At 40.6% G+C, this 26,648-nt stretch overlaps 1 protein-coding gene across 6 annotated transcripts in view; it reads right to left on the reverse strand.

The window, feature by feature from the left end:
• Nucleotides 1–26,648, reverse strand: part of ptprk (protein tyrosine phosphatase receptor type K) — a 607,729-nt gene that overhangs the window by 16,914 nt on the left and 564,167 nt on the right. For all 6 annotated transcript variants that reach the window (XM_078212848.1, XM_078212849.1, XM_078212847.1 and 3 more), the window contains 8 exons: nucleotides 26,469–26,505; nucleotides 18,239–18,336; nucleotides 16,421–16,537; nucleotides 14,518–14,672; nucleotides 9,669–9,804; nucleotides 3,770–3,919; nucleotides 2,655–2,828; nucleotides 2,126–2,257 (listed from right to left, as the gene is read on the reverse strand). In XM_078212848.1, coding sequence (XP_078068974.1) covers nucleotides 2,126–2,257; nucleotides 2,655–2,828; nucleotides 3,770–3,919; nucleotides 9,669–9,804; nucleotides 14,518–14,672; nucleotides 16,421–16,537; nucleotides 18,239–18,336; nucleotides 26,469–26,505 — 999 coding nt within the window. The remainder of the gene's footprint in view (nucleotides 1–2,125; nucleotides 2,258–2,654; nucleotides 2,829–3,769; nucleotides 3,920–9,668; nucleotides 9,805–14,517; nucleotides 14,673–16,420; nucleotides 16,538–18,238; nucleotides 18,337–26,468; nucleotides 26,506–26,648) is intronic.

Consider the following 26,648-nt stretch of genomic DNA (forward strand, 5'->3'; position numbering starts at 1 on the left):
CTATCAAGAGGAGGTAATGTACTGTCACATTTAAGGGTACATCTGATGATGAACGAACCAACAGCAAGAAAAGGATTGCATTCAAATCTGAGCAATTAGCAGGAAATATGTGTAATAAAATGACAGCCAATAAATATCTCACGTATGAAACTTCCTAACCTAATTCCCTTATCTGCCATGAGATTATCTTCACTGATTCTCCACCATCAATGGGTCACCAATGACATGATACATAACTGGAGAAATCATAAACTACAGAGTGGCTGAACATGTGATGAATGGTTCACCATCTGATCTCTCAAGGCTTTCTCCAGCCATGAATACAATGGAATATTCACCAATTGCTCGTTGGGTCCGACTTGATACAATCCATGAGAAAGCAGTCTGCTTGCTTGGCAACGCTATAAATGGACTTGATTCATCTCCTCCACAACAGGTGCACTGTGACTACATTCTGACTAAAACAAGATGCATTGTACCAACTCACCAACGGTACCTCCAGAACCTCTAACTCCAAAAAGGAAAAGAGCAATAATATCACAGGAAAACTATCATCTCTCATTTATTCAAATTATGGAATATAACTAACACCATTATGGAAACAATTGTCTCAACTCAATCAAAGATCAGCAATAAATGCTGCCATACCAGCAAAAACATTATTCCTTTGCCCTTGTTTGTGTTTGGCTGGTTACAAACACTTCTGAAGACGACATTCCGCAGCCAGTTTATTCTGATGTGTACGATATTCTAGATTGCTGCACAGCTTTCCCAGTCCCCAAAAGTCCCAACTCACCTCTCCCTGCTCCCAACCAGCCTCCCTATCTTTGCCCTTTTCACGCATGCTCACACACACCTCCATCCTCCCTCTTCATGCGCACATTTAACCCATCCTCCTCCCTCTCCTTGCGCACGCTCAGCCTGCCACTCACTCCCATCCTTGTTCTCTGCACACATACTCACCCCATCCTCCAAGTGTGCATATTCACCAACGTCTTCCCTCTCCGCGCACACTCACCTGTCCTACCCCTCCAAACACACATCCGCACTCTCTCTCTCTTCACACATGTCCCCATCCACTCCTTCCTCTCAAATGTCCCCATCTCCTCTTCCACATTCTTGCCCATCCTCCCATTGCTTATGCATGTCCCGCCCCCTTGTTGCATGTGCACACAACAGAGGGTGCATTGCTCCTGAGGTGCATATGGTTGAAACCATGCTGGCTAATTAAACTAAATATAGGTCAAGGTGGACAGAGCTTAGAACAAATCAAAGCTCTACAATACATTCTTACAACATGACTACAAATCTTGCTCTGCAAGCAATCATAGGCTATGTAAAGTAACAAAAATGAATCGTTATTCCAACGACAAATAGATTAATGCTGAGCTAGAAATTTTGCATGCAGGCTTTGACGATGTAAGTTTCATTATGAGCAGAGACTGCACTAATCCACCTCCTCTGGAAACATGCAAAGAAGGTGCAATTGCCAAAATGATGGCGTTTTAGATTAAATATTTCCCCAAAATCAAAGTTAAACAAATTTTGGGTATTAAAGAACAAGAACAAAGAACAGTACAGCACAGGAAACAGGCCCTTCGGCCCTCCAAGCCTGTGCAATCTAAAATGCATATAAATAATACATTTTGAACTTGCTTTTTAGTTCAGTGCAGATTGATTTTTTGATAGTGTTCAAAGAATATTTTATCACAAATGAAGCAAGGTGCCTGGGTGTGATTGTTGTCAGTGCAGACTTGACGGGCTGAGTGGCCTCCTTCTGCATTGTGGGGGATTCTAAGAAATCACCTGCCTTTCAAACAAGTAAAAGAAAATACTAAAAACAGGAGCAGAACTTAAAAATCACTGATTTTACACAAAGTAGTTTGAGGGTCGATATCATGAAGGATGGACAAACGGGGCATTTTGTTTGTATAACAAGTTCATTCCTATTAAATGTGCTGTGTTTTGTTCAGCAGCAAAGTGAATTAACAGAAATATGCAGTCTGCTCATTTATGTGGTCACATTTTGAAAACATAATAAATTGTTTAAGTGAACTTTAAAGTTGTTCAGTAAACATCAAAACAATCCTATATTTTTCCACAATTTCAAGATCACTGTAGATACCTGCACAAGGTCCAGTTCATTGAGCATTACAATAGAGGTGCAGCCATAGTCATATACCAATCTCCAGAAGTCTTTGACTGTATTTGGCAAAGGATGTTGGGTGACTATAAAGGCAGCTGGCTGTCTGTAACTCTGCAAAGAAATTAAGAGCATAAAATAATAAAACTTTTTAAAAATATTATCGCTGGAAAGCAAAAATCACTCAATTTTGATTTGATGGTAAGGTTTTTGCCAAGGTTCCCTGAACTGCACATTAAAGGATATCAACTGAGGAAATTGCTCAAAGGTTTCACTCTGTGTTCTAGGTGCTGAGAAGCGGGCAGCTATAGCCTACAACTTGCCCTTCAAGTTTCAATTATCTCACTTCCCCATCCCTAGTGTTCCAGCTGAAACTGCAATCTTATTGGTTGTTGCAAATGGGGAAATCCCACATATATTGCAGCATCAAGTCAAATTGTAAATAAAATAACCAAAAAAAATTGCATGCGCTTACACCTTTTTAAATCTAGTATTAAAATGGAACACATACATCCATAAGGGCAGCATTGATATAGTTGCTGCTTTCACCATCTATGGTAATTAAGAATGGTAGACATCTGTCTGGTGGCAGCGCGTCCATGTATCGATTCTTTTCATGATTCCTGGGAAGAAGGGCTATGCTGCAGTCTTCAGGTTGTAGTTGAGAAGAGACGGAATTTAGTGTCTGTGGCAAGAGAAAGCAACATAGTTCAGTATTAGCCATTGTAGAAGTTGATATTTTTAATATAAATGCCTGATTAATATACAGATGGAGGATTCATCAAGAACACAGCCTTGTATATAAAATATTAATGAGTTAAAGCACATGCTTTGGATGACAGCTGCACCAACTGAGCCAGCAGTTTAATTAAAATTCAAATCACTAAATCACGTTTGTAGTGTCAGCATTTCTCCATGTAAGTACTGAAGACGAAATAACACCCTTGGACTACAGAATCAATATGGAAAATCTGTGACCAATTGATTGAGCAGCACAGCACCCAACTTCATTTGGTGCCCATAAAAATAAATATGCTGTTGCTTGAGGAGGATTGCCCTGTCATACCAGGTCTCCGTCCCCAGAGAAGAACAGTTTCATTGACATCAGGAGGTGCATCTAAAGCTTGATGGTATGCACAGTGCATGATTGCTATCTACAATGGTCTGCATTCTTGGCAGTCCTTTCAGCTGGAACAAATTATGTATCCCATCGAACTTAGCCCCTCTTTACAAAGACATTGGCCATTTTTCATTTTTACAAATGAAAGCAATTGTAATGGACAGTTGACAACACAAGTCTTGCAATGCAAAATAATTATGTCCACCAACAAAAGCTTAAACAGCTATCTAAATGTAAATTAATAAATACGGTAAGCTTTTTAAAAAATAAACTGCAGCCAACAGTATTACATTTTACACTTTTAAGAAGCCAATTTTTACAGGTCAGACCATTCACACAGTTACCTCCACTTTCCCCAAACTCCAATTTGACTGGTCCAAATGTGTTATAAATTTATGGACGATCAAGCGGCCATCAGAAAGTGAATGCATAAATGCTTTGAAATAATGGCAAGTGCTGAATTGAAGTGTGTAAAACACCGGAACTTGTAGCTGAAGCTTACTTACTTGAAATTCATCTTTAAGTTGTGAGGAGTTACTTTGCGAATCAACTCTTGTCATTTCGTAATATGTTGGCTTGACCTCGCATGTTGGTATTGAAGTGTCCCCACATAGACAAGCCTCTAGGATGGCATCATGAATGAAAATGTATTGTTCCTTAAAAATAACACTTCTAGTCAGTAACAAGTTCTCACTTTGCAGTTATTAAATGAATTAATTGCATATGAGGAATATCTGCTGTGGCAAGGGGTTCCCTGGAAAGAGAAACTCAAACAAATTATTTCCTTGGATACCAGGCTACTTACACAAAGTACATTTTTGCCATTTAGTGACAGGAAATGCAAATTTGAAATAAGAGTAAATTAATTCTCTGTGTTTCATAAAGATCCAAAAAGTGCATAGGAAAATCAGAAATACCAATGAATTAAAACAAACATTTTTTTAGTATTAAGCCTCAGCCCACTATCAGTGTTCTTCACAATTTTGGCTTTTGGTGTAAAAAAAAGGGTTTGTAAGCAGATATAGTTGATATGTTTACCTCTAAAACAGATGCCAGAGGCTGAGGTAGAAGGAATTGGATTGTAAGAGAATTCAAAGCTACTTCCCCACCCTCCATCATGCCTTGTCCCTCTCCCGGGAAATAAGGGAAAGGATCAATGAAGCAACAAAAGAAAAGCGAAATCAAAATAAGTATAAAATGGGTGCTGAAAAGAACAAAAGCTGATGTTAAGCAGAATCATAGTGTTAATTTAAAAATAATTGAAAACATTTATTTTTGCATTTTAGGTGTAATAAAGGTATGCATGAGATTTTATTATGGTAATCTGAGTGTTTGTTTTAAGCCCAGTGTTCACTAAGAATTCTCAAGCCCTTCTGGAGACCATCAGCCCCCTCAGCCTGTCAGAGGTTGAAGGTACTTTAATTGCAACCTGATGGAACAGTGAAATTAGCAGACACATACATTCACTATATTTACCAACAACCTTGTATCCTAAATATAATTCTATAAAGATAGAAACTAACTTTCCTTGAGGAACATTCAAAGCGGAGACCACAGACCAAATGCTAATCATCCTGTTGGTCCTTTGAGGGACAATAGATAATTTAGTTGAAAGGGCAGTCACAAGGGGATGTGGGTTCAAGGCGAGAGGCAGGAAGCTGAGAGGGGATGTGAAGAAAAACGTTTTTACCCAGAGGGTGGTGACAGTCTGGAATGCGCTGCCTGGGAAGGTAATGGAGGTGGGTTGCCTCACATCCATTAAAAATTATGTGGATGAGCACTTGGCACATCATAAAATTCAAGGCAATGGGCTAAGTGTTGGTAGATGGGATTTGACGGGAGTTCGGGTGTTTCTTGCGTGTCGGTGCAGACCTGATGGGCCGAAAGGCCTCTTCTGCACTGTATGATTCTAAGGTGCACATTCCACCTACTGCTCATCAATCAAAGGCCGTCAATGAAGCAACAAAAGAAAAATGAAGTTGAAATAAGCATAAAATGGGAAATGAAAAGAACAAAGGCTGACATTAAGCAGTGCTTATTTGAAAATAATTGAAATCATTTAGTCTTGCAGTTTAGGTTTAATATTATAATAATAATAAAGGTATGTATGAGATTTTATCATGGTATTTAAGTGTTCACTGGGTCACTTATTTAAGCACCGAAAGCCTTGAAACAAGGGATATACCCCCACCCCACTACAGGATTTTTTGCTTTTCAAGCTTCCCACTTGATGAGACCCCACCTGTCACTGGCTGAATAACAGCTCCATAAGGATGAGATTGTTAAATAGCAATTTCCCACTTAAAGGCTGCAATGAGCATGGAAGCAGAAAGGTTGCCCATAGTTTTTTCCAATCCATACCAAATCAGATCAGAGGTGTGAAGGAATTGGGGTCCCCACCCCCACAACCGCCACCCACCCATCTGATTAAATGCCCCCTGCCTTCAAATTCAGCTAGGGAAAGTGCACTAAATTCAGCCCATTAAATACCTTGCATAAGCAAATAAGGGGCTTAATGCATCCAAAAGCTTTCTACTTCAAGACTGAGGGAACTTCTGTGAGGGAAACCAGAACCTGAGATTGCCAGCGACACGAGATAAGTTTTTCACATTCACCTACCTTGAATGTGGACCACAGAGGGGTTGGATCCTCGAGAGCTTGCCGCCATGACCGACTCTCATGGCCTCAAGCTCCCACAATCCCATATTCCCTAGATTCTCAACTCTGATTCCCCCACAGCCTCTATCTAATCTCAGTCTCCACATAACTTATTGTATACGCTGTTGTGCCTCACTGACTTCATTACAATGTAGACTGTGGTCCAATATAGAGGGATCTTGGGCCTCATGATTCAGGCACATGCCTTAATTTATGGACTTTTCTACTTTAAATGGCTGAACCATCAACGATGTTTCATTCCGCAAAATGCTAGGTGTGAATGTCGTTCAGAAATATTAATGTAACTCAGAAAGTACTGGAAGTGATTTCATTGGCCAAAAGCTGTCAGCAGCAAATAATAACTTGTCTTTCCATCATAGAAAGATTACTGTCCCATGGGCTTTGATACCCACTGCTGCAACCATGTAAAGAGGGTAATGGGAGCTTCATGGAAAAGCACTTTCCATATAACATCAATTTGAGGCTCTGTCAGAGACTATTGAAACAAACGATCAAAGACTTTGGACTGCTAACTTTTTTGTATTTTAAAACCAGTTCACATATTTTGCAAGCCGACTATTTTATTTTTAATATCTCGCTGTGCGTTTCTGTCTCTGAGCACAGTCTAACAGTGTGATACTGAAGCAAGCCATGTCCACATGCAGCAAGACCCAGACAACACTCAAGATTTGGCTGGTAAGTGGCAAGAAACATTCATGCCTCACAATATCATCTCCAACAAGAGAGAATCTAACCAATTCTCTTGATATTTAATGGCATTACCATCAATGAATTCCCTATTGTCAACATAATGGGGGTGACCATTGACCAGAAAATGAAGTGGATTAGCCATATATGATGTTGTGGCGACAAGAGCATGTCAGAGACTGGGAGTTCTGCTGTGAGTAACTCACCTCCTGACCCCTCCAAAGCCTGTCCAGCATCGACAATGATGTGGAGATGCCGGCGTTGGACTGGGGTAAGCACAGTAAGAAGTCTCACAACACCAGGTTAAAGTCCAACAGGTTTATTTGGTAGCAAATACCATAAGCTTTCGGAGCACAGCTCCTTCGTCAGATGGAGTGGATATCTGTTCTCCAACAGTGCACAGACACAGAAATCAAGTTACAGAATACTAATTAGAATGCAAATCTCTACAGCCAGCCAGGTCTTAAAGGTACAGACAATGTGGGTGGAGGGAGCATTCAACACAGGTTAAAGAGATGTGTATTGTCTCCAGACAGAACAGCTAGTGAGATTCTGCAAGATCAGGGGGAAAGCTGTGGGGGTTACTGGTAATGTGACATAAATCCAACATCCCCAGTTTAGGCCGTCCTCATGTGTGCGGAACTTGGCTATCAGTTTCTGCTCAGCGACTGCGCTGTTGTGTGTCGTGAAGGCCGCCTTGGAGAACGCTTACCTGAAGATCCAAGGCTGAATGCCCGTGACTGCTGAAGTGCTCCCCCACAGGAAGACAACAGTCTTGCCTGGTGATTGTCGAGCGGTGTTCATTCATCCGTTGTCGTAGCGTCTGCATGGTTTCCCCAATGTACCATGCCTCGGGACATCCTTTCCTGCAGCATATCAGGTAGACAACGTTGGCCGAGTTGCAAGAGTAGGTACTGTGTACCTGGTAGATGGTGTTCTCACGTGAGATGATGGCATCCGTGTTGATGATCCGGCACATCTTGCAGAGGTTGCTGTGGCAGGGTTGTGTGGTGTTGTGGTCACTGTTCTCCTGAAGGCTGGGTAGTTTGCTGTGGACAATGGTCTGTTTGAGGTTACGTGGTTGTTTGAAGGCAAGAAGTGGGGGTGTGGGGGTCGAAAGTGGAGTCACACCCCCACTTCTTGCCTTCAAACAACCACGCAACCTCAAACAGACCATTGTCCGCAGCAAACTACCCAGCCTTCAGGAGAACAGTGACCACGACACCACACAACCCTGCCACAGCAACCTCTGCAAGACGTGCCGGATCATCGACACGGATGCCATCATCTCACGTGAGAACACCATCTACCAGGTACACGGTACCTACTCCTGCAACTCGGCCAACGTTGTCTACCTGATTCGCTGCAGGAAAGGATGTCCCGAGGCATGGTACATTGGGGGAAACCATGCAGACGCTACGACAACGGATGAATGAACACCGCTCGACAATCACCAGGCAAGACTGTTGTCTTCCTGTGGGGGAGCACTTCAGCAGTCACGGGCATTCAGCCTTGGATCTTCAGGTAAGCGTTCTCCAAGGCGGCCTTCACGACACACGACAGCGCAGAGTCGCTGAGCAGAAACTGATAGCCAAGTTCCGCACACATGAGGACGGCCTAAACCGGGATGTTGGATTTATGTCACATTATCAGTAACCCCCACAGCTTTCCCCCTGATCTTGCAGAATCTCATTAGCTGTTCTGTCTGGAGACAATACACATCGCTTTAACCTGTGTTGAATGCTCCCTCCACCCATATTGTCTGTACCTTTAAGACCTGGCTGGCTGTAGAGATTTGCATTCTAATTAGTATTCTGTAACTTGATTTCTGTGTCTGTGCACTGTTGGAGAACAGATATCCACTCCATCTGACGAAGGAGCTGTGCTCCGAAAGCTTATGGTATTTGCTACCAAATAAACCTGTTGGACTTTTAACCTGGTGTTGTGAGACTTCTTACTACAGCATCTACAAGGCACAGATCAGGAGTGTGGTGCAATACTCCCCACTTGCCTGGATGAGTGCAGCTCCAACAACACTCAAGAAGCTCAACATCATCCAGCACAAAGCTGCCTGCTTGATTGTCACTCCATCTACCAACCTAAACATTCATTTGCTACACCACTTACATACAGTGACAGCAGTGTGTACCATCTACATAATGCACTTAGCAACTCCGCAAGGTTCCTCCGACAGCACCTTCCAAACCAGCAACCTCTACCACCTAGAAGGGCAAGGACAGTAAATGCATAGGAACACCACCACCTGCAAGTTTCCCTTCAAGTCACACATCATCCTTGGAAATATATCGCTGTTCCTTCACTGTTGCTAAGTCAAAATCTTGGAACTCCCACCTTAACAGAGGGTGGTTGTAGAGGGTTGTTTTTCAAAATGCGGTTTAATTTAGATAAATGCGAGGTGATGCATTTTGGTAGATTGAATCACGGCAGGACTTACTCAGTTAATGGTAGGGTGTTGGGGAGAGTTATAAAACAAAGAGATCTAGGGCTACAGGGTCATTGTTCCTTGAAAGTGGAGTCACAGGAAGACAGAGTGGTGAAGGCGGCATTCGGCATGCTTGGTTTCATTAGTCTTCAGAACATTGAATACAGGAGTTGGGACGTCTTGTTGAAGTTGTACAAGACATTGGTAAGGTTACACTTGGGATACTGTGTACAGTTCTGGTCACCCTATTATAGAAAGGATATTAAACTAGAAAGAGTGCAGAAAAGTTTTACTAGGATGCAACCGTGACTTGATGGTTTGAATTGAGAGAGGCCGGATAGACTGGGACTTTTTTCTCTGGAGCGTAGGAGGCTGAGGGGTGATCTTATAGAGGTCTATAAAATAATGAGGGGCATAGAACAGTGAGATAGTCAATATCTTTTCCCAAAGGTAGATGAGTCTAAAACTAGAGGGCCAAAGTCCATTGATTTTCGACAGGACCAGAAGATCCCAGCGATGGGCGGGGCTGGAAAATCCCACTTGCATACTAATGCATCAGACTACAAGTTCTTTGATCATATTGATTTGAATCTTACCTCCGTCTGAACCATATTGATGCGCCTTGACCGTAACGCTTTAACACAGTTATAGATGTCAACAACTCCTTCGCGTTCTGCCATGTCTAACATAATATCTATAACGATATAGCAGCCAGTCCTTCCAGCCCCGGCACTGAAAATACAAAGGCAGAAATGTGAATTTCATATCTCATCCCAATTGTTGGTTATGCTCAAGTTCAGCTGATTAATCAATATTATGAGAATTTTAATAGATTAAAAAAAAGTTATCAATTCAGTTAAAATGTAGTTTAGTTCAAAAACAATAAGCTGTAGATTGTAATTTCCTACAGGCTATTTTCAAAATGCCACGTACAATCGAAGTTAAAGTTTGTGAAAGGATTGAAGAAGCCGACTAAGGTAAACTTTGCTGACAAATGTTGAACATTAGGACATTAAGAATTAGAAGGGGATCCAAATGGAACCTTTCTTATTGTGATGATCAAATGAGGAGGGGGTTATAAGACTATAAGACCATAAGACATAGGAGCAGAATTAGGCCACTTGGCCCCATCAAGTCTGTTCCGCCATTCAATCATGGCTGATTTTTTTCTCATCCCCAGATCCCCTTGTCAATCAAGAACCTATCTCTGTCTTAAAGACACTCAAAGACCTGGCCTCCACAGCCTTCTGCAGCAAAGACTTCCATAGATTCACTACTCTCTGGCTGAAGAAATTCCTCCTCATCTCTGTTTTAAAGGATCGTCCCTTTAGCCTGAGGTTGTAGTTTTTCCTACTAGTGGAAACACCCTCTCCATGTCCACTCTATCCAGGCCTCGCAGTATCCTATAAGTTTCAATAAGATCTCTCCTCATCCTTCTAAACTCCAATGAGTACAGACCCAGATTCCTCAACTGTTCCTCATACGACAAGCTCTTCATTGCAGGGATCATTCTTGTGAACCTCCTCTGGACCTTTCCAAGGCCAGCACATCCTTCCTTAGATAGGGGGTCCAAAACTGCTTACAATACTCCTAATCGGGTCTGACCAGAGCCTTATACAGCTTCAGAAGTATATCCCTGCTCTTGTATTCTAGCCCTGTCGGCATGAATGCTAACATTGCATTTGCCTTCCTAACTGCCGACTGAACCTGCACGTTAACCTTAAGAGAATCTTGAACAATGACTCCCAAGTCCCTTTGTGTTTCTGATTTCCTAAGCATGTCCCCTTTTCGAAAATAGTCTATGCCTCTATTCTTCCTTCCAAAGTGCATAACCTCACATCTTTCCACATTGTATATAAGAGAAGAATGGCTCCTCTCTTCTCCCTCTTTTGCTTAACCATAACAGGGTTCTGGTGCAAAGGATATAATTTTCAATTTGGTGAGTGTTATTGTTTATGCATTGTGATCATAAAATACACAATCAGGCAGGTTTTCTTCGGTTTTAAACAAAGAAAGGTTAGCTTTACTATACTTAACCTAGTCTAAGTAAAATGTAATAAAATACAGCTGATTTGGCCGTTCTCCTTGAGTGTACAAAGAATAAAGAAAATTACACCACAGGAACAGGCCCTTTGGCCTCCAAGCCTGCACCGACCATGCTGACTGACTGAACTAAAACCCCCTACTTTACCAGGGACCATATCCCTCTTTCCCATCCTATTCATGTATTTGTCCTGACATCCCTTAAAAGTTACTATTGTATCTGCTTCCCACTACCTCCCCTGGCAGCGAGTTCCAGGCACCACCACCTTCTATGTAAAAAAACTTGCCTCATACATCTCCTTTAAACCTTGCCCCTTGCACTTTAAACTTATGCCCCCTAATAATTGACTCTTCCACCCGAGGAAAAAGCTTCTGACTATCCACTCTATCCATGCCCCTCATAATCTCGGAGACTTCTCTCAATGCAGGGTTGATTTCCTTTAAGAAGTCTGTTTGCATCAGGGGTGTTCCTGGATGCTCAGCAAATAAAGCTCAACATTTTGTACGTTGGGTAAGAGGCAGAGGAAGGAAGGAAGGGGGGGGATCTTGCTTCACCAGCATTTTAGTTGCTATCTCTTCCTACTGCAGAGAAAGCAGAAGCTTAAACATTAAGGTGGGTCTATCACATGACCATCACCCAATGATTCAAACATGGTCATTACTAATGTATTCCCCTTTGTAATCAACCAATTCATCTCTGGGAACCCATTTTTCAACCAGGATTCAATTTTTGAAATGATCAGGTTTAAAGCATATTCCCATTGCAGCTTGATAGGTTCAGGTACCTTCTGTTGAATCTCCCAAGTACCTAATGCCTTGCTAATGGGGACAGAATATATGGCTCACTCATATTCTCCCGAGATCATTGTCCTTGATGGGTCATTGCAGACATGGCGTCTCCATCTCAGTAGATTGAAATGTAAGGTACGGTAATGTAAATTGGGTAGCCATCTTTAGCCGTGAGTACAAGTCACACTTAGTTTCTGTTTTAAAAAGTCTCTGGATTTAGAAGTTCAGTTCAATCCAACAGGTGGATTAAAATATCATTAGTCTATGACAATGTACAAAGTGTAATAAAAAATATTTAGAAGAGAAGTTCAACAAAGCAACAGTATAAAATATGTTGGAGAGTCTCAGCAACATTTCTGAAGAGAGGAGGAGTTCAGTAACATGGAGACAAGGTGGTGTGGAGATGTATCATGAAAAAAAACTTGTCCGCTGGGCTGCCAGTTCCTACAAATTCTTAAGTTATGGGGCTCAGTAAAGAACCAATATAGTTACTTGGAATGTAGATATAATCCAGTGTTACAAACATACAAATTAGGAGCAAGAGGAAACCATTTGGCTCTTCAAGCCTCCCCCACCATTCAATAAGACCATGGTCTGGTCTGAATTCCACATTCCGCCTACCCCTGATAACATTTGACTGATTCAGTTGTTAGTCAAGAACACATCTAACTGCCTTAAAAGTATTCAAAAGTATTCAATCATTATATTAATGATTTGGATGAGAATATAGGGGACATGGTTAGTAAGTTTGCAGATAAGAACATAAGAAATAGGAGCAGGAGTAGGCCATCTAGCCCCTCGAGCCTGCCCCGCCATTCAATAAGATCGTGGCTGATCTGAAGTGGATCAGTTCCACTTACCCACCTGATCCCTATAACCCCTAATTCCCTTACCGATCAGGAATCCATCTATCCGTGATTGAAACATATTCAACGAGGTAGCCTCCACCACTTCAGTGGGCAGAGAATTCCAGAGATTCACCACCCTCTGAGAGAAGAAGTTCCTCCTCAACTCTGTCCTAAACTGACCCCCCTTTATTTTGAGGCTGTGCCCTCTAGTTCTAGTTTCCTTTCTAAGTGGAAAGAATCTCTCCACCTCTACCCTATCCAGCCCCTTCATTATCTTATAGGTCTCTATAAGATCCCCCCTCAGCCTTCTAAATTCCAACGAGTACAAACCCAATCTGCTCAGTCTCTCCTCACAATCAACACCCCTCATCTCTGGTATCAACCTGGTGAACCTTCTCTGCACTCCCTCCAAGGTCAATATATCCTTCTGCAAATAAGGGGACCAATACTGCACACAGTATTCCAGCTGCGGCCTCACCAATGCCCTGTACAGATGCAGCAAGACATCTCTGCTTTTATATTCTATCCCCCTTGCGATATAGGCCAACATCCCATTTGCCTAACAAATGGATGACACCAAGATTGGTGGCATAGTGGACAGTGAAGAAAGTTATCTCCAATTGCAACAGGATCTTGATCAATTGGGCCAGTGGGCTGACGAATGGCAGATGGAGTTTAATTTAGATAAAATCAAGGTGATGCATTTTGGCATGAGAATATAGGGACATGGTTAGTAAGGGCCTGTTTCCATGCTGTAAACCTCTATGACTCTAATGCCCCTTCCACCACTACTCTCTGGGGAAGAGAGTTCCAAAGACTCATGACCCTCCAATAAATTTATCCCATCTTCCTCCTAAATGCGAGAACCTTACTTTTAAAACGTGTCCCCTAGGTCTAGTCTCTCTCAAAAGAACAAACTTCCAGCCACCCTGTCGAATCCCATCTCAATCTTGTGTGTTTCAAAAAGGTCACCTTTCAATCTTCTAAATTCAATGTATGCAGGCCCAACCTGACCAACCTTTCCTCACAAGATAACACCAGTTCAGCAAATCTTCTCTGAACAGCTTCTAACACAATTACATCCTTTCTTAAATAAGGAGACCATAACTATACATAGTACTCTCGACGTGGATTCATCAACACCCTGTACGACTGCAGCAGAACATCTCTACTTTTATGTTCCATTTCCATTGAGAACATTCCATTTGCCCTCCTGATCACTTGCTGTACCTGCATGTTAAGTTTTTGTGATTCATGTACCTGGACATTCAGATCCCTCTGCACTTCAGAATTCTGCAATCGCTTGCCATTTAAATAATATGCTACTTTCCTATTCTGCCAAAGTGGACAAGTTCACATTTTTCCACATTATACTCCATTTGTCAAAGCTTTGCCCACTTAAGTTTGCAAAGAGAATAGGTATGTTCTTTTCACAATTTACTTTCCTTATTTCTTTGTGTTACATCTATCTAAAATGCTTTAATAACCAAAAATTAGCCAGTATGATTTGAATTTGATCCCATAGAAGCTATTTAATTCCACCAGTGAGAATTTCTCCACTTCCCATATTAGCAAAACCGTTTAATATTAGTTTGCATAATAATGAAGTGCCTCAAATGTAAGAATACATATTTCAGAAACTGCTGGAAACAGACAGTCAGGCAACATCAATAGAGATGTCAATGTCACAGAAGTCGCGAGTCAGTTTTAAATCACTTAAAAAGTTTAACAATATTATAGAAATATAACAATAAATATCGCTAACCTGCAATGTACAACTACTGGTCCTGCTCCTGGGGGATTTGAAATTTTCACACGACGGATAAATGCCAGTAAACCAGTTGCATGATAAGGTACACCATGGTCGGGCCAACCAGTGAAATGAAACTGTTTAACTTCACGAATTTCATCAAAACCTCTCTGAAAAAGAAAAAAAAATTCAAAATAGGGGCAATGCAATGCATTCCTTGCCAAATTTGCACTTTACATATTTATTTATTTGTATAAACTTCAAAACATATTGAGGCCTCTTGCCAGAGCCATATTCATAATCACTTTTTGTAGTAGATAATTCAGAGTCTATTAACTCAGAGTTTCACATTACCCTGCATACTCTTTCACTCTGCTCATTTTCATATCCAATGTCACTTCCATCCAGCATTTTGTGCATTGAATACTTAAATCATCCAATACTCATTTTAATAACTGAATCACTAAATCACCTACATTTCCTTCAAAAAGGCAATGAAAGTCTTATTTCTTCCAATTTTTCAAAGAAACTGCGTCCTCTTAATCTCTTCAAAGTACAGCCTTCAGCTACCATCTATTACTTGGGATAGTTTCAACTTTCGTCCTTGACTGTCTATCCATATTCCAGGTTTCATTGAGTCCAATGACCATAAGTGGACTCCTACAATTCTACTGCTGAAGCATTCACTACAATAAATTTTATCCCGTGTTAAAAACATACTAATTTGATGCTTTAACAAATCCATTTTCTAAAATGGACCTTATCGCGCTTCACTGTTTTTACTCTTATAGTTTTTTCACTTACCCAGAGAGGCGAGCCGTCAGGGGCTTTCATTTCTGGTCAGAAACTCTAGGACAGGCAAGGTTACAGGGATAAGGCTGGGGAAAGGGACTAGATAGAATGCTCTTTCAGAGAGCCAGTGCAGACTTGATGGGTTGAATGGCCTACTTCTGCACTGTAAGGATTCTATGATGCACTTGGATTTTAAAGATGTGAATACTGCACATATATATGTGGAGAATCTCTCTGACATTACTCTTGTACTTCTGTACATGCCGATCATTTAAATTCTCAACACACTCAATTCTAGATTCAAGACTCAATTCTAAACAACAGAAAGGGAAAGGTGCATTTTCTTATCAGCAGTAGTATGCTCGGTGCTACTCTGAATCTTCCTCACATGTTGCCCGAATTCCAAATCTGTAGTCCTACAGGTACTTTGTTCTCCCTATGTACCCTTTGAGGTGGAATCAAGACATTCTTTTCCAGGACTTGAAAACTATGGAACCTTTGCCTCTCAGTCTTTCCTTCCTATTGCTTTCTTTGGGTTTTTAAAACCGAATTGCAACATCAATTAGCTAATTTATTTCACTATGTTAAACTGTGGCATGCTGTAGTATGGTTCCAAACAATAGGTTCTCAGTTATTAAAAAGATTAATTTGCATAAATGTTGGCAACAAGCTTTTTTGCTACTAATATAGCAATTATTAGCTTATTTCTTTTTTGGACATTAAATAACTTATGCAGAATGTATATTTAGCAGCTTTTGATTAAGTTGCACAGAAACATAAAAGCCAATTGGTGTTGAAAATGCACTGCTGATCACATACACATTGTTGCTAGCTATGGTGAGGCTACAGATCAGACGTAATATATTCCACGGAACAAGTATTAGTGTGAAATTTAATTTGCCACTGTCAGCTGCTTTGCTTATCAATTCAATTTTCAGTTCAATGTAAAATTCCAATCAATTTAGCTGCAGGTATGTCCTGTTTGTTGAGTTTAGGCAACGAAAGTGTAACATAATTTGAACCATCAGCTTTCCAGAGTTTCAATTTTCCTAAATATTGTGAAGGGAATATTCGATAAATGCTAAAGAGAAAAAACAATGAAGAAATTTAAGATAAATCAGCTTACCCTTTCTAATGTAAATGTCCGCACAACATATTCCGCAAGTGGTTCCTCTTCCATGAAAGTAACTTTAAAATCAGCATAAACATCAGAATCGTCTGGCCAATATTTGTAGCACTTTACCTTGAGTATTAAAATAAAAATGTTCAAATGATCGAGAGCTATAACGACTATTACAGTTCTGAGTTTTGGCATGATATCTTATTGCTTTGTGCCAACTTAGCTGGAAGACCAACAGTCTTTCCCAAGAAATTTCTTTGCATGTTTGAACACTCAGAATACTTTTCCAACAGTTGGGAAGTTTTAAATGTTCAAATAAGGACAGGAAAATACTTGCATTTTAAACATTCAAATCAAGTTCAGGTGGGTCTATAACCAGAATATCCAACAAATGGATCATTGAGAACATTCAGGTTTTGCACTGTAACAGACATACATTCCATCTGATATCAAAACTAGACCACAAGACTATTTTCTACTTAAAATCTCATTCCTCTTCCCTTTGAACTTACACTGCAAGTTTGTGTTAATATGAAGCCAAAACCACTTCAAAGATGCTAAACAATTACAGTACAAACATATTCCAAAATTATTCATTTTTTAATAGTGTTCAATACCAGTCACGCTATTTTAGTTCAAAATATATTGTATTACAGAGTGAATTGATCATTTGTAATGCAATCCTTCCTCGCAATTGCCTCCTTCTAAAGTGAAATCCTGTTTTCCAAGAGGCCATCCAAATAGACACTAATGGAAAGAGACAGGAATTATCTTGTGAAGTTTCCAAGGAAAGACAGCACAAGAATAGGACAGAAGCGCAGGAGCAAATAATGAAATTTGTTTGACTTTGTAGTCAAAAGGTATTACATAATGTAAAGCCACACAAATTGTCAATAAAAATCACTTTTCAAAGAAGAAGAAAATCAAAGCACAAAGAGATCGACAAATGAAATGTCAGTGATTTTTAGATTTTCCACATCAACAAAAATAGATATATTCTGATTATTCATTAAAACTCCATGCCAGATAGCAACAAGACCTGGACAACATTAAGGATTGGATAGATAAGTGGCAAGTAATATTCGTACAAAAGTTTGACATTACCATTGTTCAATCTCTACCAACAATCTGGGGGTTACCATCAAAATTTAACTGAACAAGTAACATGAATACTGTGGGCTAGAAGAGCAGGTCAGAGACTGGAAATTCCGCAGTGCGTAACTACTCACCGTCTGATTCCCCAAAGCCTGTCCATTATTTACGTGGTACAACTCAAGAGTGTGATGAAATATTGTCCACTTGATAGGATGAGTGCAGCTCCAACAAAAGTCGAGGTGTTTGACACCATTCAGGACAACAGAAACTCCCTTGAATGGCACCCCATCCACCTTTGGCAGCATTCACCCCTTTCACTTCCAATACACAGTAGCAGCAGTGTGTACCATTTACAAGATGCACCGCAGCAACTCACAGGCTTCCTTCAATAGCACCTTACATGCCATGAATTCCATCACCGAGAAAGAGGGGGAGATGAAACATATGGGAACACGACCACCTGCAAGTTCCACTTCATGTCACAAATCATCTGAACTTGGAAATGTATCATATTCCTTCATTGTCCTGTGTAAAAATCCTGGAACTCCCTCCCTAATAACATAGATTGGAGTGGTTCAAGAGGTGGCTTGCCACCCCTTCTCAAGGGAAATTCAGGATGGATAATAAATACTAGCTTTACTCGTGATGTCCACACCCCATAAATAAATTTAAAAATTGATATTTCTTCAAACTCCAAAACATTTATTTTTTCTATAAAATCAGACTTACTCTTCCAACTTCCACCAGATTTGTCACCATGACAATACAAACTGATTGCTCTTGCCAAGCCATTCTCCAGAAATCATACACAGTTTCATGTACTGGTCCTAGAAGATGGAGAAACCATAATATATGAATAATGGTATATACGTACAATAACAGAAATGATTCATACACAGAGTATCATTACATTAACATTCTGCTTCATTTTTATCCAAGAATATGAGTGGCAATTTCCTGAATCTGCACTTATGATGTAGAGTTTCACCACCTGGAGTGCATATCAAGAAATCACAGAAGTGTGTCAGTGCGAGGAGCTTCACTTCAGGATTATGCAGTCAGAAAACTGGCACCATCAGTGAAAGAGATTTCAAAGAAGAGCAAATACTGAAAATCATCAAATAAAACAGAAATTTCTAGAAATAAACTGCAGGTCTACCATCATCTAGAAATCTGTACGTCATGATTGATGATCGAATGCCGCCAACAACAAAGGCGAACAACCGACAGAAGTCATTTTTGGATTTGGATCAAAAAAGCAATTAATGGGATCAGTGGCCGCCAAACTGCTTTTGGGAACACAATAATGATAATTGGTGGTTCACATACAAAAATCCTCAAAAGTAATCAGCATTCCTGATTTATAATTCTACCTCTTACATTCTCCCCGAACTCTCACATTATTCCCCCCCAAAACTTAAGGTACTCAGTTTCCTTCAATTTCTGATACCTGAAACAACCATCTTTCTTTTATTGTTCAGAAGCTGATTAACTTGATGTGACTAATGTTTTCTGTGCTTGTTTAAACAAACATTCTTCCTCTATCCATTGACATGAAATGTAAAACTTTGAGAAACAATATTTAACATATTGGCATCAATACAGTAGAAAATTAATTTAAGTGCATATACTTTAATGTTATGCCAATGCATCTCCTAACATTATAATCAACTTAATGTATCAAAATGCTCTATTCTGGTGCAATCAGTACATCACCTCCATGCTATTCAGCTCAGTGTTCTCTGAAGACACAAGCATATATTTGCAGGGTCAAACTCTGACCACGCTGTGGCATATTGCATACCCATCTCTACGCTTCAGTGAAAAAGGCTCATCATGTGACTCTTAGGACAATTCCAAATGCACACACCAGTATAGTTCACTAATATCCTCGTGACAATGTTCTGGAATTGAACAGTGTTCTCCTTGGCTTCCCAATTCAAATGCTATGCACATTCTTCTCAAGCTCCAAGGTAGTCTGAGAAACAAGTTACAGCCTTATACCTGTATATAAATCTTTGAAGCATGCTGAAACTTACTACAACTATTTTCTACTTAAGTGTGCCATTTCTATTAATATTGTGATCCATATCCAACATTCCTTGGAAGCTAATATAGGCAGGATTTCAAAATGAACAAAATAGATTATGCAGTACGATAAAATTAATTTCAAAAATGTGCTGTTCAAGTTGCTTTATTAATTCTTCTTATCTGGTGGGATTCCAAAATGCATTTTTGGTTGGCATTACTCATAAACCTTTCAAATATAGTGACAAACTGCTGTAACTGATTTCTGCTGACTTGAGGGGATACAAGTTGGGATACTACAGATCAACAGATCATTAGCAATGGTAACTTTTAATCAACAAAATTTACAGAAACAATGCTTTGATACTTTTTTCTTCTTTTAAAGGGACCAGTTCACAACTAATACTGAAATTCAGGTGGATATTATGAAAATTCTGAATAACTTTGAAAGTAAAGGATTATCCGTTCCATTTATCCATTCTTTACTGAAGAAATGCACAGAAAATGTTGCTACAATTCAGAATTATTTCTCTAGATCCTCCAAACTGGGGACATACAGATGGAAAAACATGAAGAATGTGAAGTACAGAGAGAGGTTTCGGCACACTATAATCGAAATTGGCTTTGGCTTTGTTAGAAAATGTGCATTTATTCTATAGATAGCTCACATAGGCCTAACCCAGACAAGTCAATATTTCACAGTTTGAAGGGTAGTTCCACACCTTATCTGGTCAAGTCAAATCAATTACAAACAACCATAATAAACTGTTATTGTTCTATTAAAAAAAAAACCTGAGACAGTTAGCAGTGAGGCAAGCTAAAATGCTGGAAAATCTCAGCAGGCCTGACAGCATCTGTGGGGAGAGAATAGAGCCAATGTTTCAAGTCTAGATGACCCTTTGTCAGAGCTGATGAAGCTCTGACAAAGGATCATCTAGACTCGAAACATTGGCTTTATTCTCTCCCCACAGATGCTGTCAGACCCAAGAGATTTTCCAGAATTTTCTGTTTTTGTTTCAGATTTCAGCATCCGCAGTATTATGCTTTTAAGCTAAAATTCTACTTTGAGATCTTACTGAATAAAATTTGGAATTGATAAAGCAAATGAAGCAAAAGTTTCAGCTTGAAAATGTCTGCTTTTCACCAGTCAGGAACATGAAAAGCTATAGCAAGGGCACCTTATCAGAAATTAAGAATGCCAGACCTGAAAATAGTGCTGTTGCATCAAATGCACAAAATACTGTCGTGACAATGGGAAATTGTTACGGGGTGAAAGTCCTTTTTTAATGTTGCTATGTAAATACAAACATGTTGTTGCTCTCGTGTTATGCAGAGTCCCAGTGCGGACTCCATCCATCCTCCCTGTGTCCCCTGATGACATGCAAGCCATAATCTGACAAAAAGATTCATCACAGACCCAATTCATGTTTGGGCTGGGATCAAGCAAGGCTGTTGCACGAGATTCTTCTCGATCTTCCTTGTTGAAATGCTCCATCTCACCCTCAGCAAGCTCCTCACTGAAATGGAGCTAAACTAAAGAACAAATGGGAATCTGTTCAACCTCTGCCACCTGCAAGTCAGATCCAAGGTCACCCCATCCTCTATCATTGAACTACACTATGCAGATAATGCTTGCTTCGATGCACACTCCAAGCCATCGACAACCCTTTCGCTGTGGTGTACAAGAGCATGGGCCTTACGTTAAACAGTATGGACCAAGGTCCTCTATCAACTTGCCCCCACCTCACAGCACTGCTTCCCAGTTAGCAAAGTCCACGATGATGCCTTGGACAATGCGGACCATTTTTTTATATTTCAGGAGACAACTATCAACAAGGCCAGACATCGACGACAAGGTTCAACATCGCCTTCAGTGGGCCAGTGTAGGCTTTGGTAGCCTGGGAAAGAGTGTGTTTGAAGGCCAGGACCTCAGAGCCAGCACCAAGCTCATAGTCTACAGAGCAGTAGTGATACCTGTCCTCATATATGACTCAGCAGCGTAGACTATGTACAGCAGGCACCTCAAAACCCTGGCAAAGTAAAACCAATACTGCATCTGCAGGATCCTGCAAAACCATTGACTGGGTCGGTGCACCAACGTCAGTGCTCTCACTCAGGCCAACATCTCCAGCATCTAACGTCGACCACGCTCGAACAGCTCTACTGGGTGGGCCACATTGCCCTAATGCCTGACATGAGACTCCCAAAACAAGTGCTCTGACTAGAGCTTTGACACGATAAGTGAGCCTCAGGAAGGTAGAGGAAACATTTCAGGGACACCCTCAAAACCTCCTTGAAAAGTGCAACATCTCCTCTGACACTTGGGAATCCCTGGCCCAGAACCAACTGACGTGAAGGGAAAGCATCTGGGATGGAGTTGAATGCCTCAAGTTTCATCATTGAGAGCAAACTAAAGCCAAGCATCAACAGTGAAAGGAGCACGTTGCAACCCAGGCACCCCACCCACCCGTTCTTCCAACCAACATCTTCCCCATTTTGAGAGAGACTCTAGGTCACCTGTGAACTCATTTTTAAGGTTGAAGCAAGTCATCGTCAACTCTGAGGGACTGTCCAAAAAGATGTAAATGCAAACAAACTGATCCTGTATTGTGCAGGAAATAAAAATGCCAAAGACGTGGATGCACTGGACAATGTCATCGTATATGTACTTGTACTTTATCCAGGGCTTGATTCCTCCTGTTCAGTTTATTTTTTAGAACTTCCAGGAGAAGTGGATTTCAAGCAGTTAACACAATATAACTTGGAACAGCCAAACACACAAACAAATTAGGAGCGAGGATCGGCTATTCAGCCCCTTGAACCTGCTCTGCTATTTGATAAGATCATGGCTCATCTGATTGTGGTCTCAACTCTGCTTTCTTGTCCGCTCCCATAACACTGATTCCCTTGTCTATCAGCTGTAAAAATATTCAATGACCTTTCCTCCATTGCTTTCTCGGGAAGGGAATCCACAAACCAATCACCCGTGGAGAGAAAAAAACATAATCTCCATCTTAAATGGGAGACCTCTCATTTTTAAACTGTGTTTCCTATAGTGTCTTCTGTGTTTTCTGCACAAGGGGAAACATTCTCTCAACAGCCACGTGATCAAGTCCCATCAGGAGCTTATATGTTTCAAGAAGATCACATCACATCCTTCTAAACGCAAATGGAAACAGTCCCACCCTGACCAAACTTTCTTCAAAAGATGATCCCTTCATCCAAGGAATCAGTCAAGTAAACCTTCATTGGTATTATATCCTTTCCCAAGTAAGGAGACCAAAACTGTCTTCAAAACTGTACACAATACTCTACAAAGAACAATACAGCACAGGAACAGGCCCTTCTGTCCTCCAAGCCTGCGTCGCTCATGTGCCCACGAGGCCATTCTTTTGTATCCCTCTACTCCCAGTCTGTTCATGTGGCTATCTAGATAAGTCTTAAACGATCCCAGCGTGTCCGCCTCAATCACCTTGCTTGGCAGTGCATTCCAGGCCCCCACCACCCTCTGTGTAAAATACGTCCCCCTGACATCTGTGTTGAACCTTGCCCCCCTCACCTTGAACCCGTGACCCCTTGTGTTCGTCACCTCCGACCTGGGAAAAAGCTTCCCACTGTTCACCCTATCTATGCCCTTCATAATTTTATACACCTCTATTAGGTCGCCCCACATCCTCCGTCTTTCCAGGGAGAACAACCCCAGTTTACCCAATCTCTCCTCATAGCTAAGACCGTCCATACCAGGCAACATCCTGGTAAACCTTCTCTGTGCTCTCTCCAAAGCCTCCACGTCCTTCTGGTAGTGTGGCGACCAGAACTGGACGCAGTATTCCAAATGTGGCCTAACCATCGTTCTGTACAGCTGCAACATCATATGCCAACTTTTATATTCTATGCCCCGTCCAATAAAGGCAAGCATGCCATATGCCTTCTTAACCACCCTCTCCACCTGTGCTGCCACCTTTAAGGATCTGTGGACTTGTACACCCAAGTCCCTGTGTGTCTATACTCCTGATGGTTCTGCCATTTACTGTATAGCTCCCCCTTACATTAGATCTACCAAAATGCATCACTTCGCATTTATCTGGATTAAATTCCATCTGCCATTTCTCCGCCCAATGTTCCAGCCTATCTATATCCTGCTGTATTCTCTGACAATGTTCATCACTATCCGCAACTCCAGCATTCTTCGTGTCGTCCGTAAACTTACTGATCACACCAGCTACATCTTCCTCCAAATCATTTATATATATCACAAACAGCAGAGGTCCCAGTACAGAGCCCTGCGGAACACCACTAGTCACAGACCTCCAACCAGAAAAAGACCCCTCCACTGCTACCCTCTGTCTTCTATGGCTAAGCCAGTTCTCCACCCATCTAGCTAGCTCACCTTTTATTCCGTGAGATTTAACCTTTTGCATCAGCCTGCCATGAGGGACCTTGTCAAACGCTTCACTAAAATCCATACAGCTGACATCCACGGCTCTTCCCTCGTCAATCGTTTTTGTCACCTCCTCAAAAAACTCAACCAAATTTGTGAAGCATGACCTCCCTCGTACAAAACCATGCTGTCTATCGCTAATGAGATTATTCAGTTCTAAATGCGCATATATCCTATCTCTAAGAATCTTCTCCAACAACTTCCCTACCACGGACGTCAAGCTCACCAGCCTATAATTACCCGGTTATCCTTGCTACCCTTCTTAAATAACGGAACCACATTTGCTATCCTCCAATTCTCTGGGACTTCACCTGTGTCCAGTGAAGAGACAAAGATTTCTGTTAGAGGCCCAGCAATTGCATCTCTCGCCTCCCTGAGGAGTCTAGGATAGATGCCATCCGGCCCTGGGGATTTGTCTGTCTTAATGTTTCCTAAAAAACCTAACACTTCCTCCCTTGTAATTGAGATTTTTTCTAACGGGTTAACACATCTCTCTCAGACGCTACCAGTCAACATGCCCCTCTCCTTTGTGAATAGAAGTGGTCTTATCAACATCTTATACAATTGTAAAAAAACTGCTCTATTTTTATATTCTATTGCCATGGAAATAAATGATAACATTCTATTTGTGTTCCTAATCGCTTGCTGCATTTATATACTAACATTTTGTGATTCATATACCAGGATATCAGATCCCTCTTTACGATGTTTTAAAGTGTCAGTTTAAATAATATACTGCTTTTTTATTCTTCCTGCCGAAATGGATGAGTTTATATTTTCCCACTTTATACAGTACTCCAATTGTCAATTTTTGTCCACTCATTTAACCTATCTAAATCCCTTTGTGAATGCTATGTCCTCCATATAATTTACTTTCCTACCTACCTTAATGTCATCTGCAAATTTAGTAAACATACATTTGGTCCCTTTATCCAAGTAATAAATATAGATTGTTAGTAGTTGAGGCCCTAGCACCGATCCTGTGGCACCCCACTGGTTACACCTTGCCAACCCAAAAATAACCTATTTATCCTTCGCCTCTTGCTTCCTGTTAACAATCAGAGCACTATCTATGCTAATATGTTACTCCTACATCATGATCTCTTACTTTGCACAGTAATCTTTGAGGTAGCACCTTACCAAATGCCTTTTGGAAATCCAAGCACACCACATCCATAAGTTCCTCTTTACACACATTACTTTTTCAAAAAACCCTTATAACTTAGCCAAACATGATTTTCTTTTCACAGAACCATATGGACTCAAAGATTTTCTAAGTGCCCTGCTCGAACATCCTCAATAATAGATTCTGACATTTTCCCTATGACAGACGTAATGACAGGCTAACTGGCCTGTAGTTTACTTCTTTTTATTTCCTTTCTTTCTTGAATAGAGAAGTTACATTTTCTATTTTCCAATCTGATGGGAATCAAGGGAATTTTAGAAGATTAAAACCGATGAATCTACTATCTCTGCAGCCATTTCTTTTGGAACCCTATGATGAAGTCCATCAGATGCAAGTGACTTATTAGCCTTTAGTTCTAATAGTTTCTCAGTGCCCTTTCCCTGGTGATTGCAATTATTTTATGTTCCTCAGGACCTGGGATGTTATTTGAGTCTTCTACACTGCAGACTGACACAAAATAGCTGTTTAATGCTTCTGCCATTTCCTCATTTCCCATTAGTAATTCCCCAGACTCACTCTAGAGAACGAGTGCTCACTCTAGTTGTTCTTTTCCTTTTCATATACATTTAGAAACTCCTACTATGTGTTTTCATATTTTCTCATACACTAATTTTTCCCTCATTCATTTTTTAGTCACCTTTACTTTTAAAAAAAATTCTTTCGAACCTTTTGACCTACTGATAAGCTTTGCAGAATTGCATGTTTTTTCTTTCAATTTGATACTATCATTAACTTTGCTCGTTAGGCACAGATGGTGTATTTGTTTCCTAGAGATTTTCTTCCTCACTGGAATGTTACGAAATATCTCCTTAAGTGTCTGCCACTGCATTTCTACTGACCTACACCCCTTAACCTATTTTCCAAGTTCACCTCAGCCAGCTGTGTCTTCATACCCTTGCAATTGCATTTATTTAAGTTTTAAACACTACTCTCAGACCCAATCTTCTCTTCCCCTCATTGAATGCAAAATGTTATGATTGATGTTGCCTTTACTTTGAGGTAATTAATTAATCCTGCCTCATTGCACATTACCATGTCAAGAATAGCCTGCTCTTTGGTTGGCGCTAGTACATGCTACTGTAAAAAATTGTCCCAAAAAGACTATGAACTCATTTTCCAAACTAACATTGCCAATCTGATTAATCCAATTTATATTTAGATTAAAATCACAGTGCCTTTCTGGGGAGCCCCCATTATTTCTTCCTGCAACATTGGGTCACAGAAATTGCTTTAAATATATTGTGAGATCTCACCTAATGTAACTAATATCTCAAAGGTAAATGAATTTAATGCAAGATTCTTACCTTGTGTCGCTATATAATGACTCGGTCTGTGATACCCCTATAAATGAGAAAAGGTTCATAAATTTACTTGATCTGAAAAGAGGATTGGTCTGCTCTCCACCAATCCAATTTGGAGATATGTACAACATGAAAGTCCTCCATTTACATTGTGATTATGTGCCGACAGTAAGTTTACATCCC

Source organism: Mustelus asterias, chromosome 5 (genome assembly GCF_964213995.1).
Source record: "Mustelus asterias chromosome 5, sMusAst1.hap1.1, whole genome shotgun sequence".
In the NCBI taxonomy this organism is placed as follows: Eukaryota; Metazoa; Chordata; class Chondrichthyes; order Carcharhiniformes; family Triakidae; genus Mustelus; species Mustelus asterias.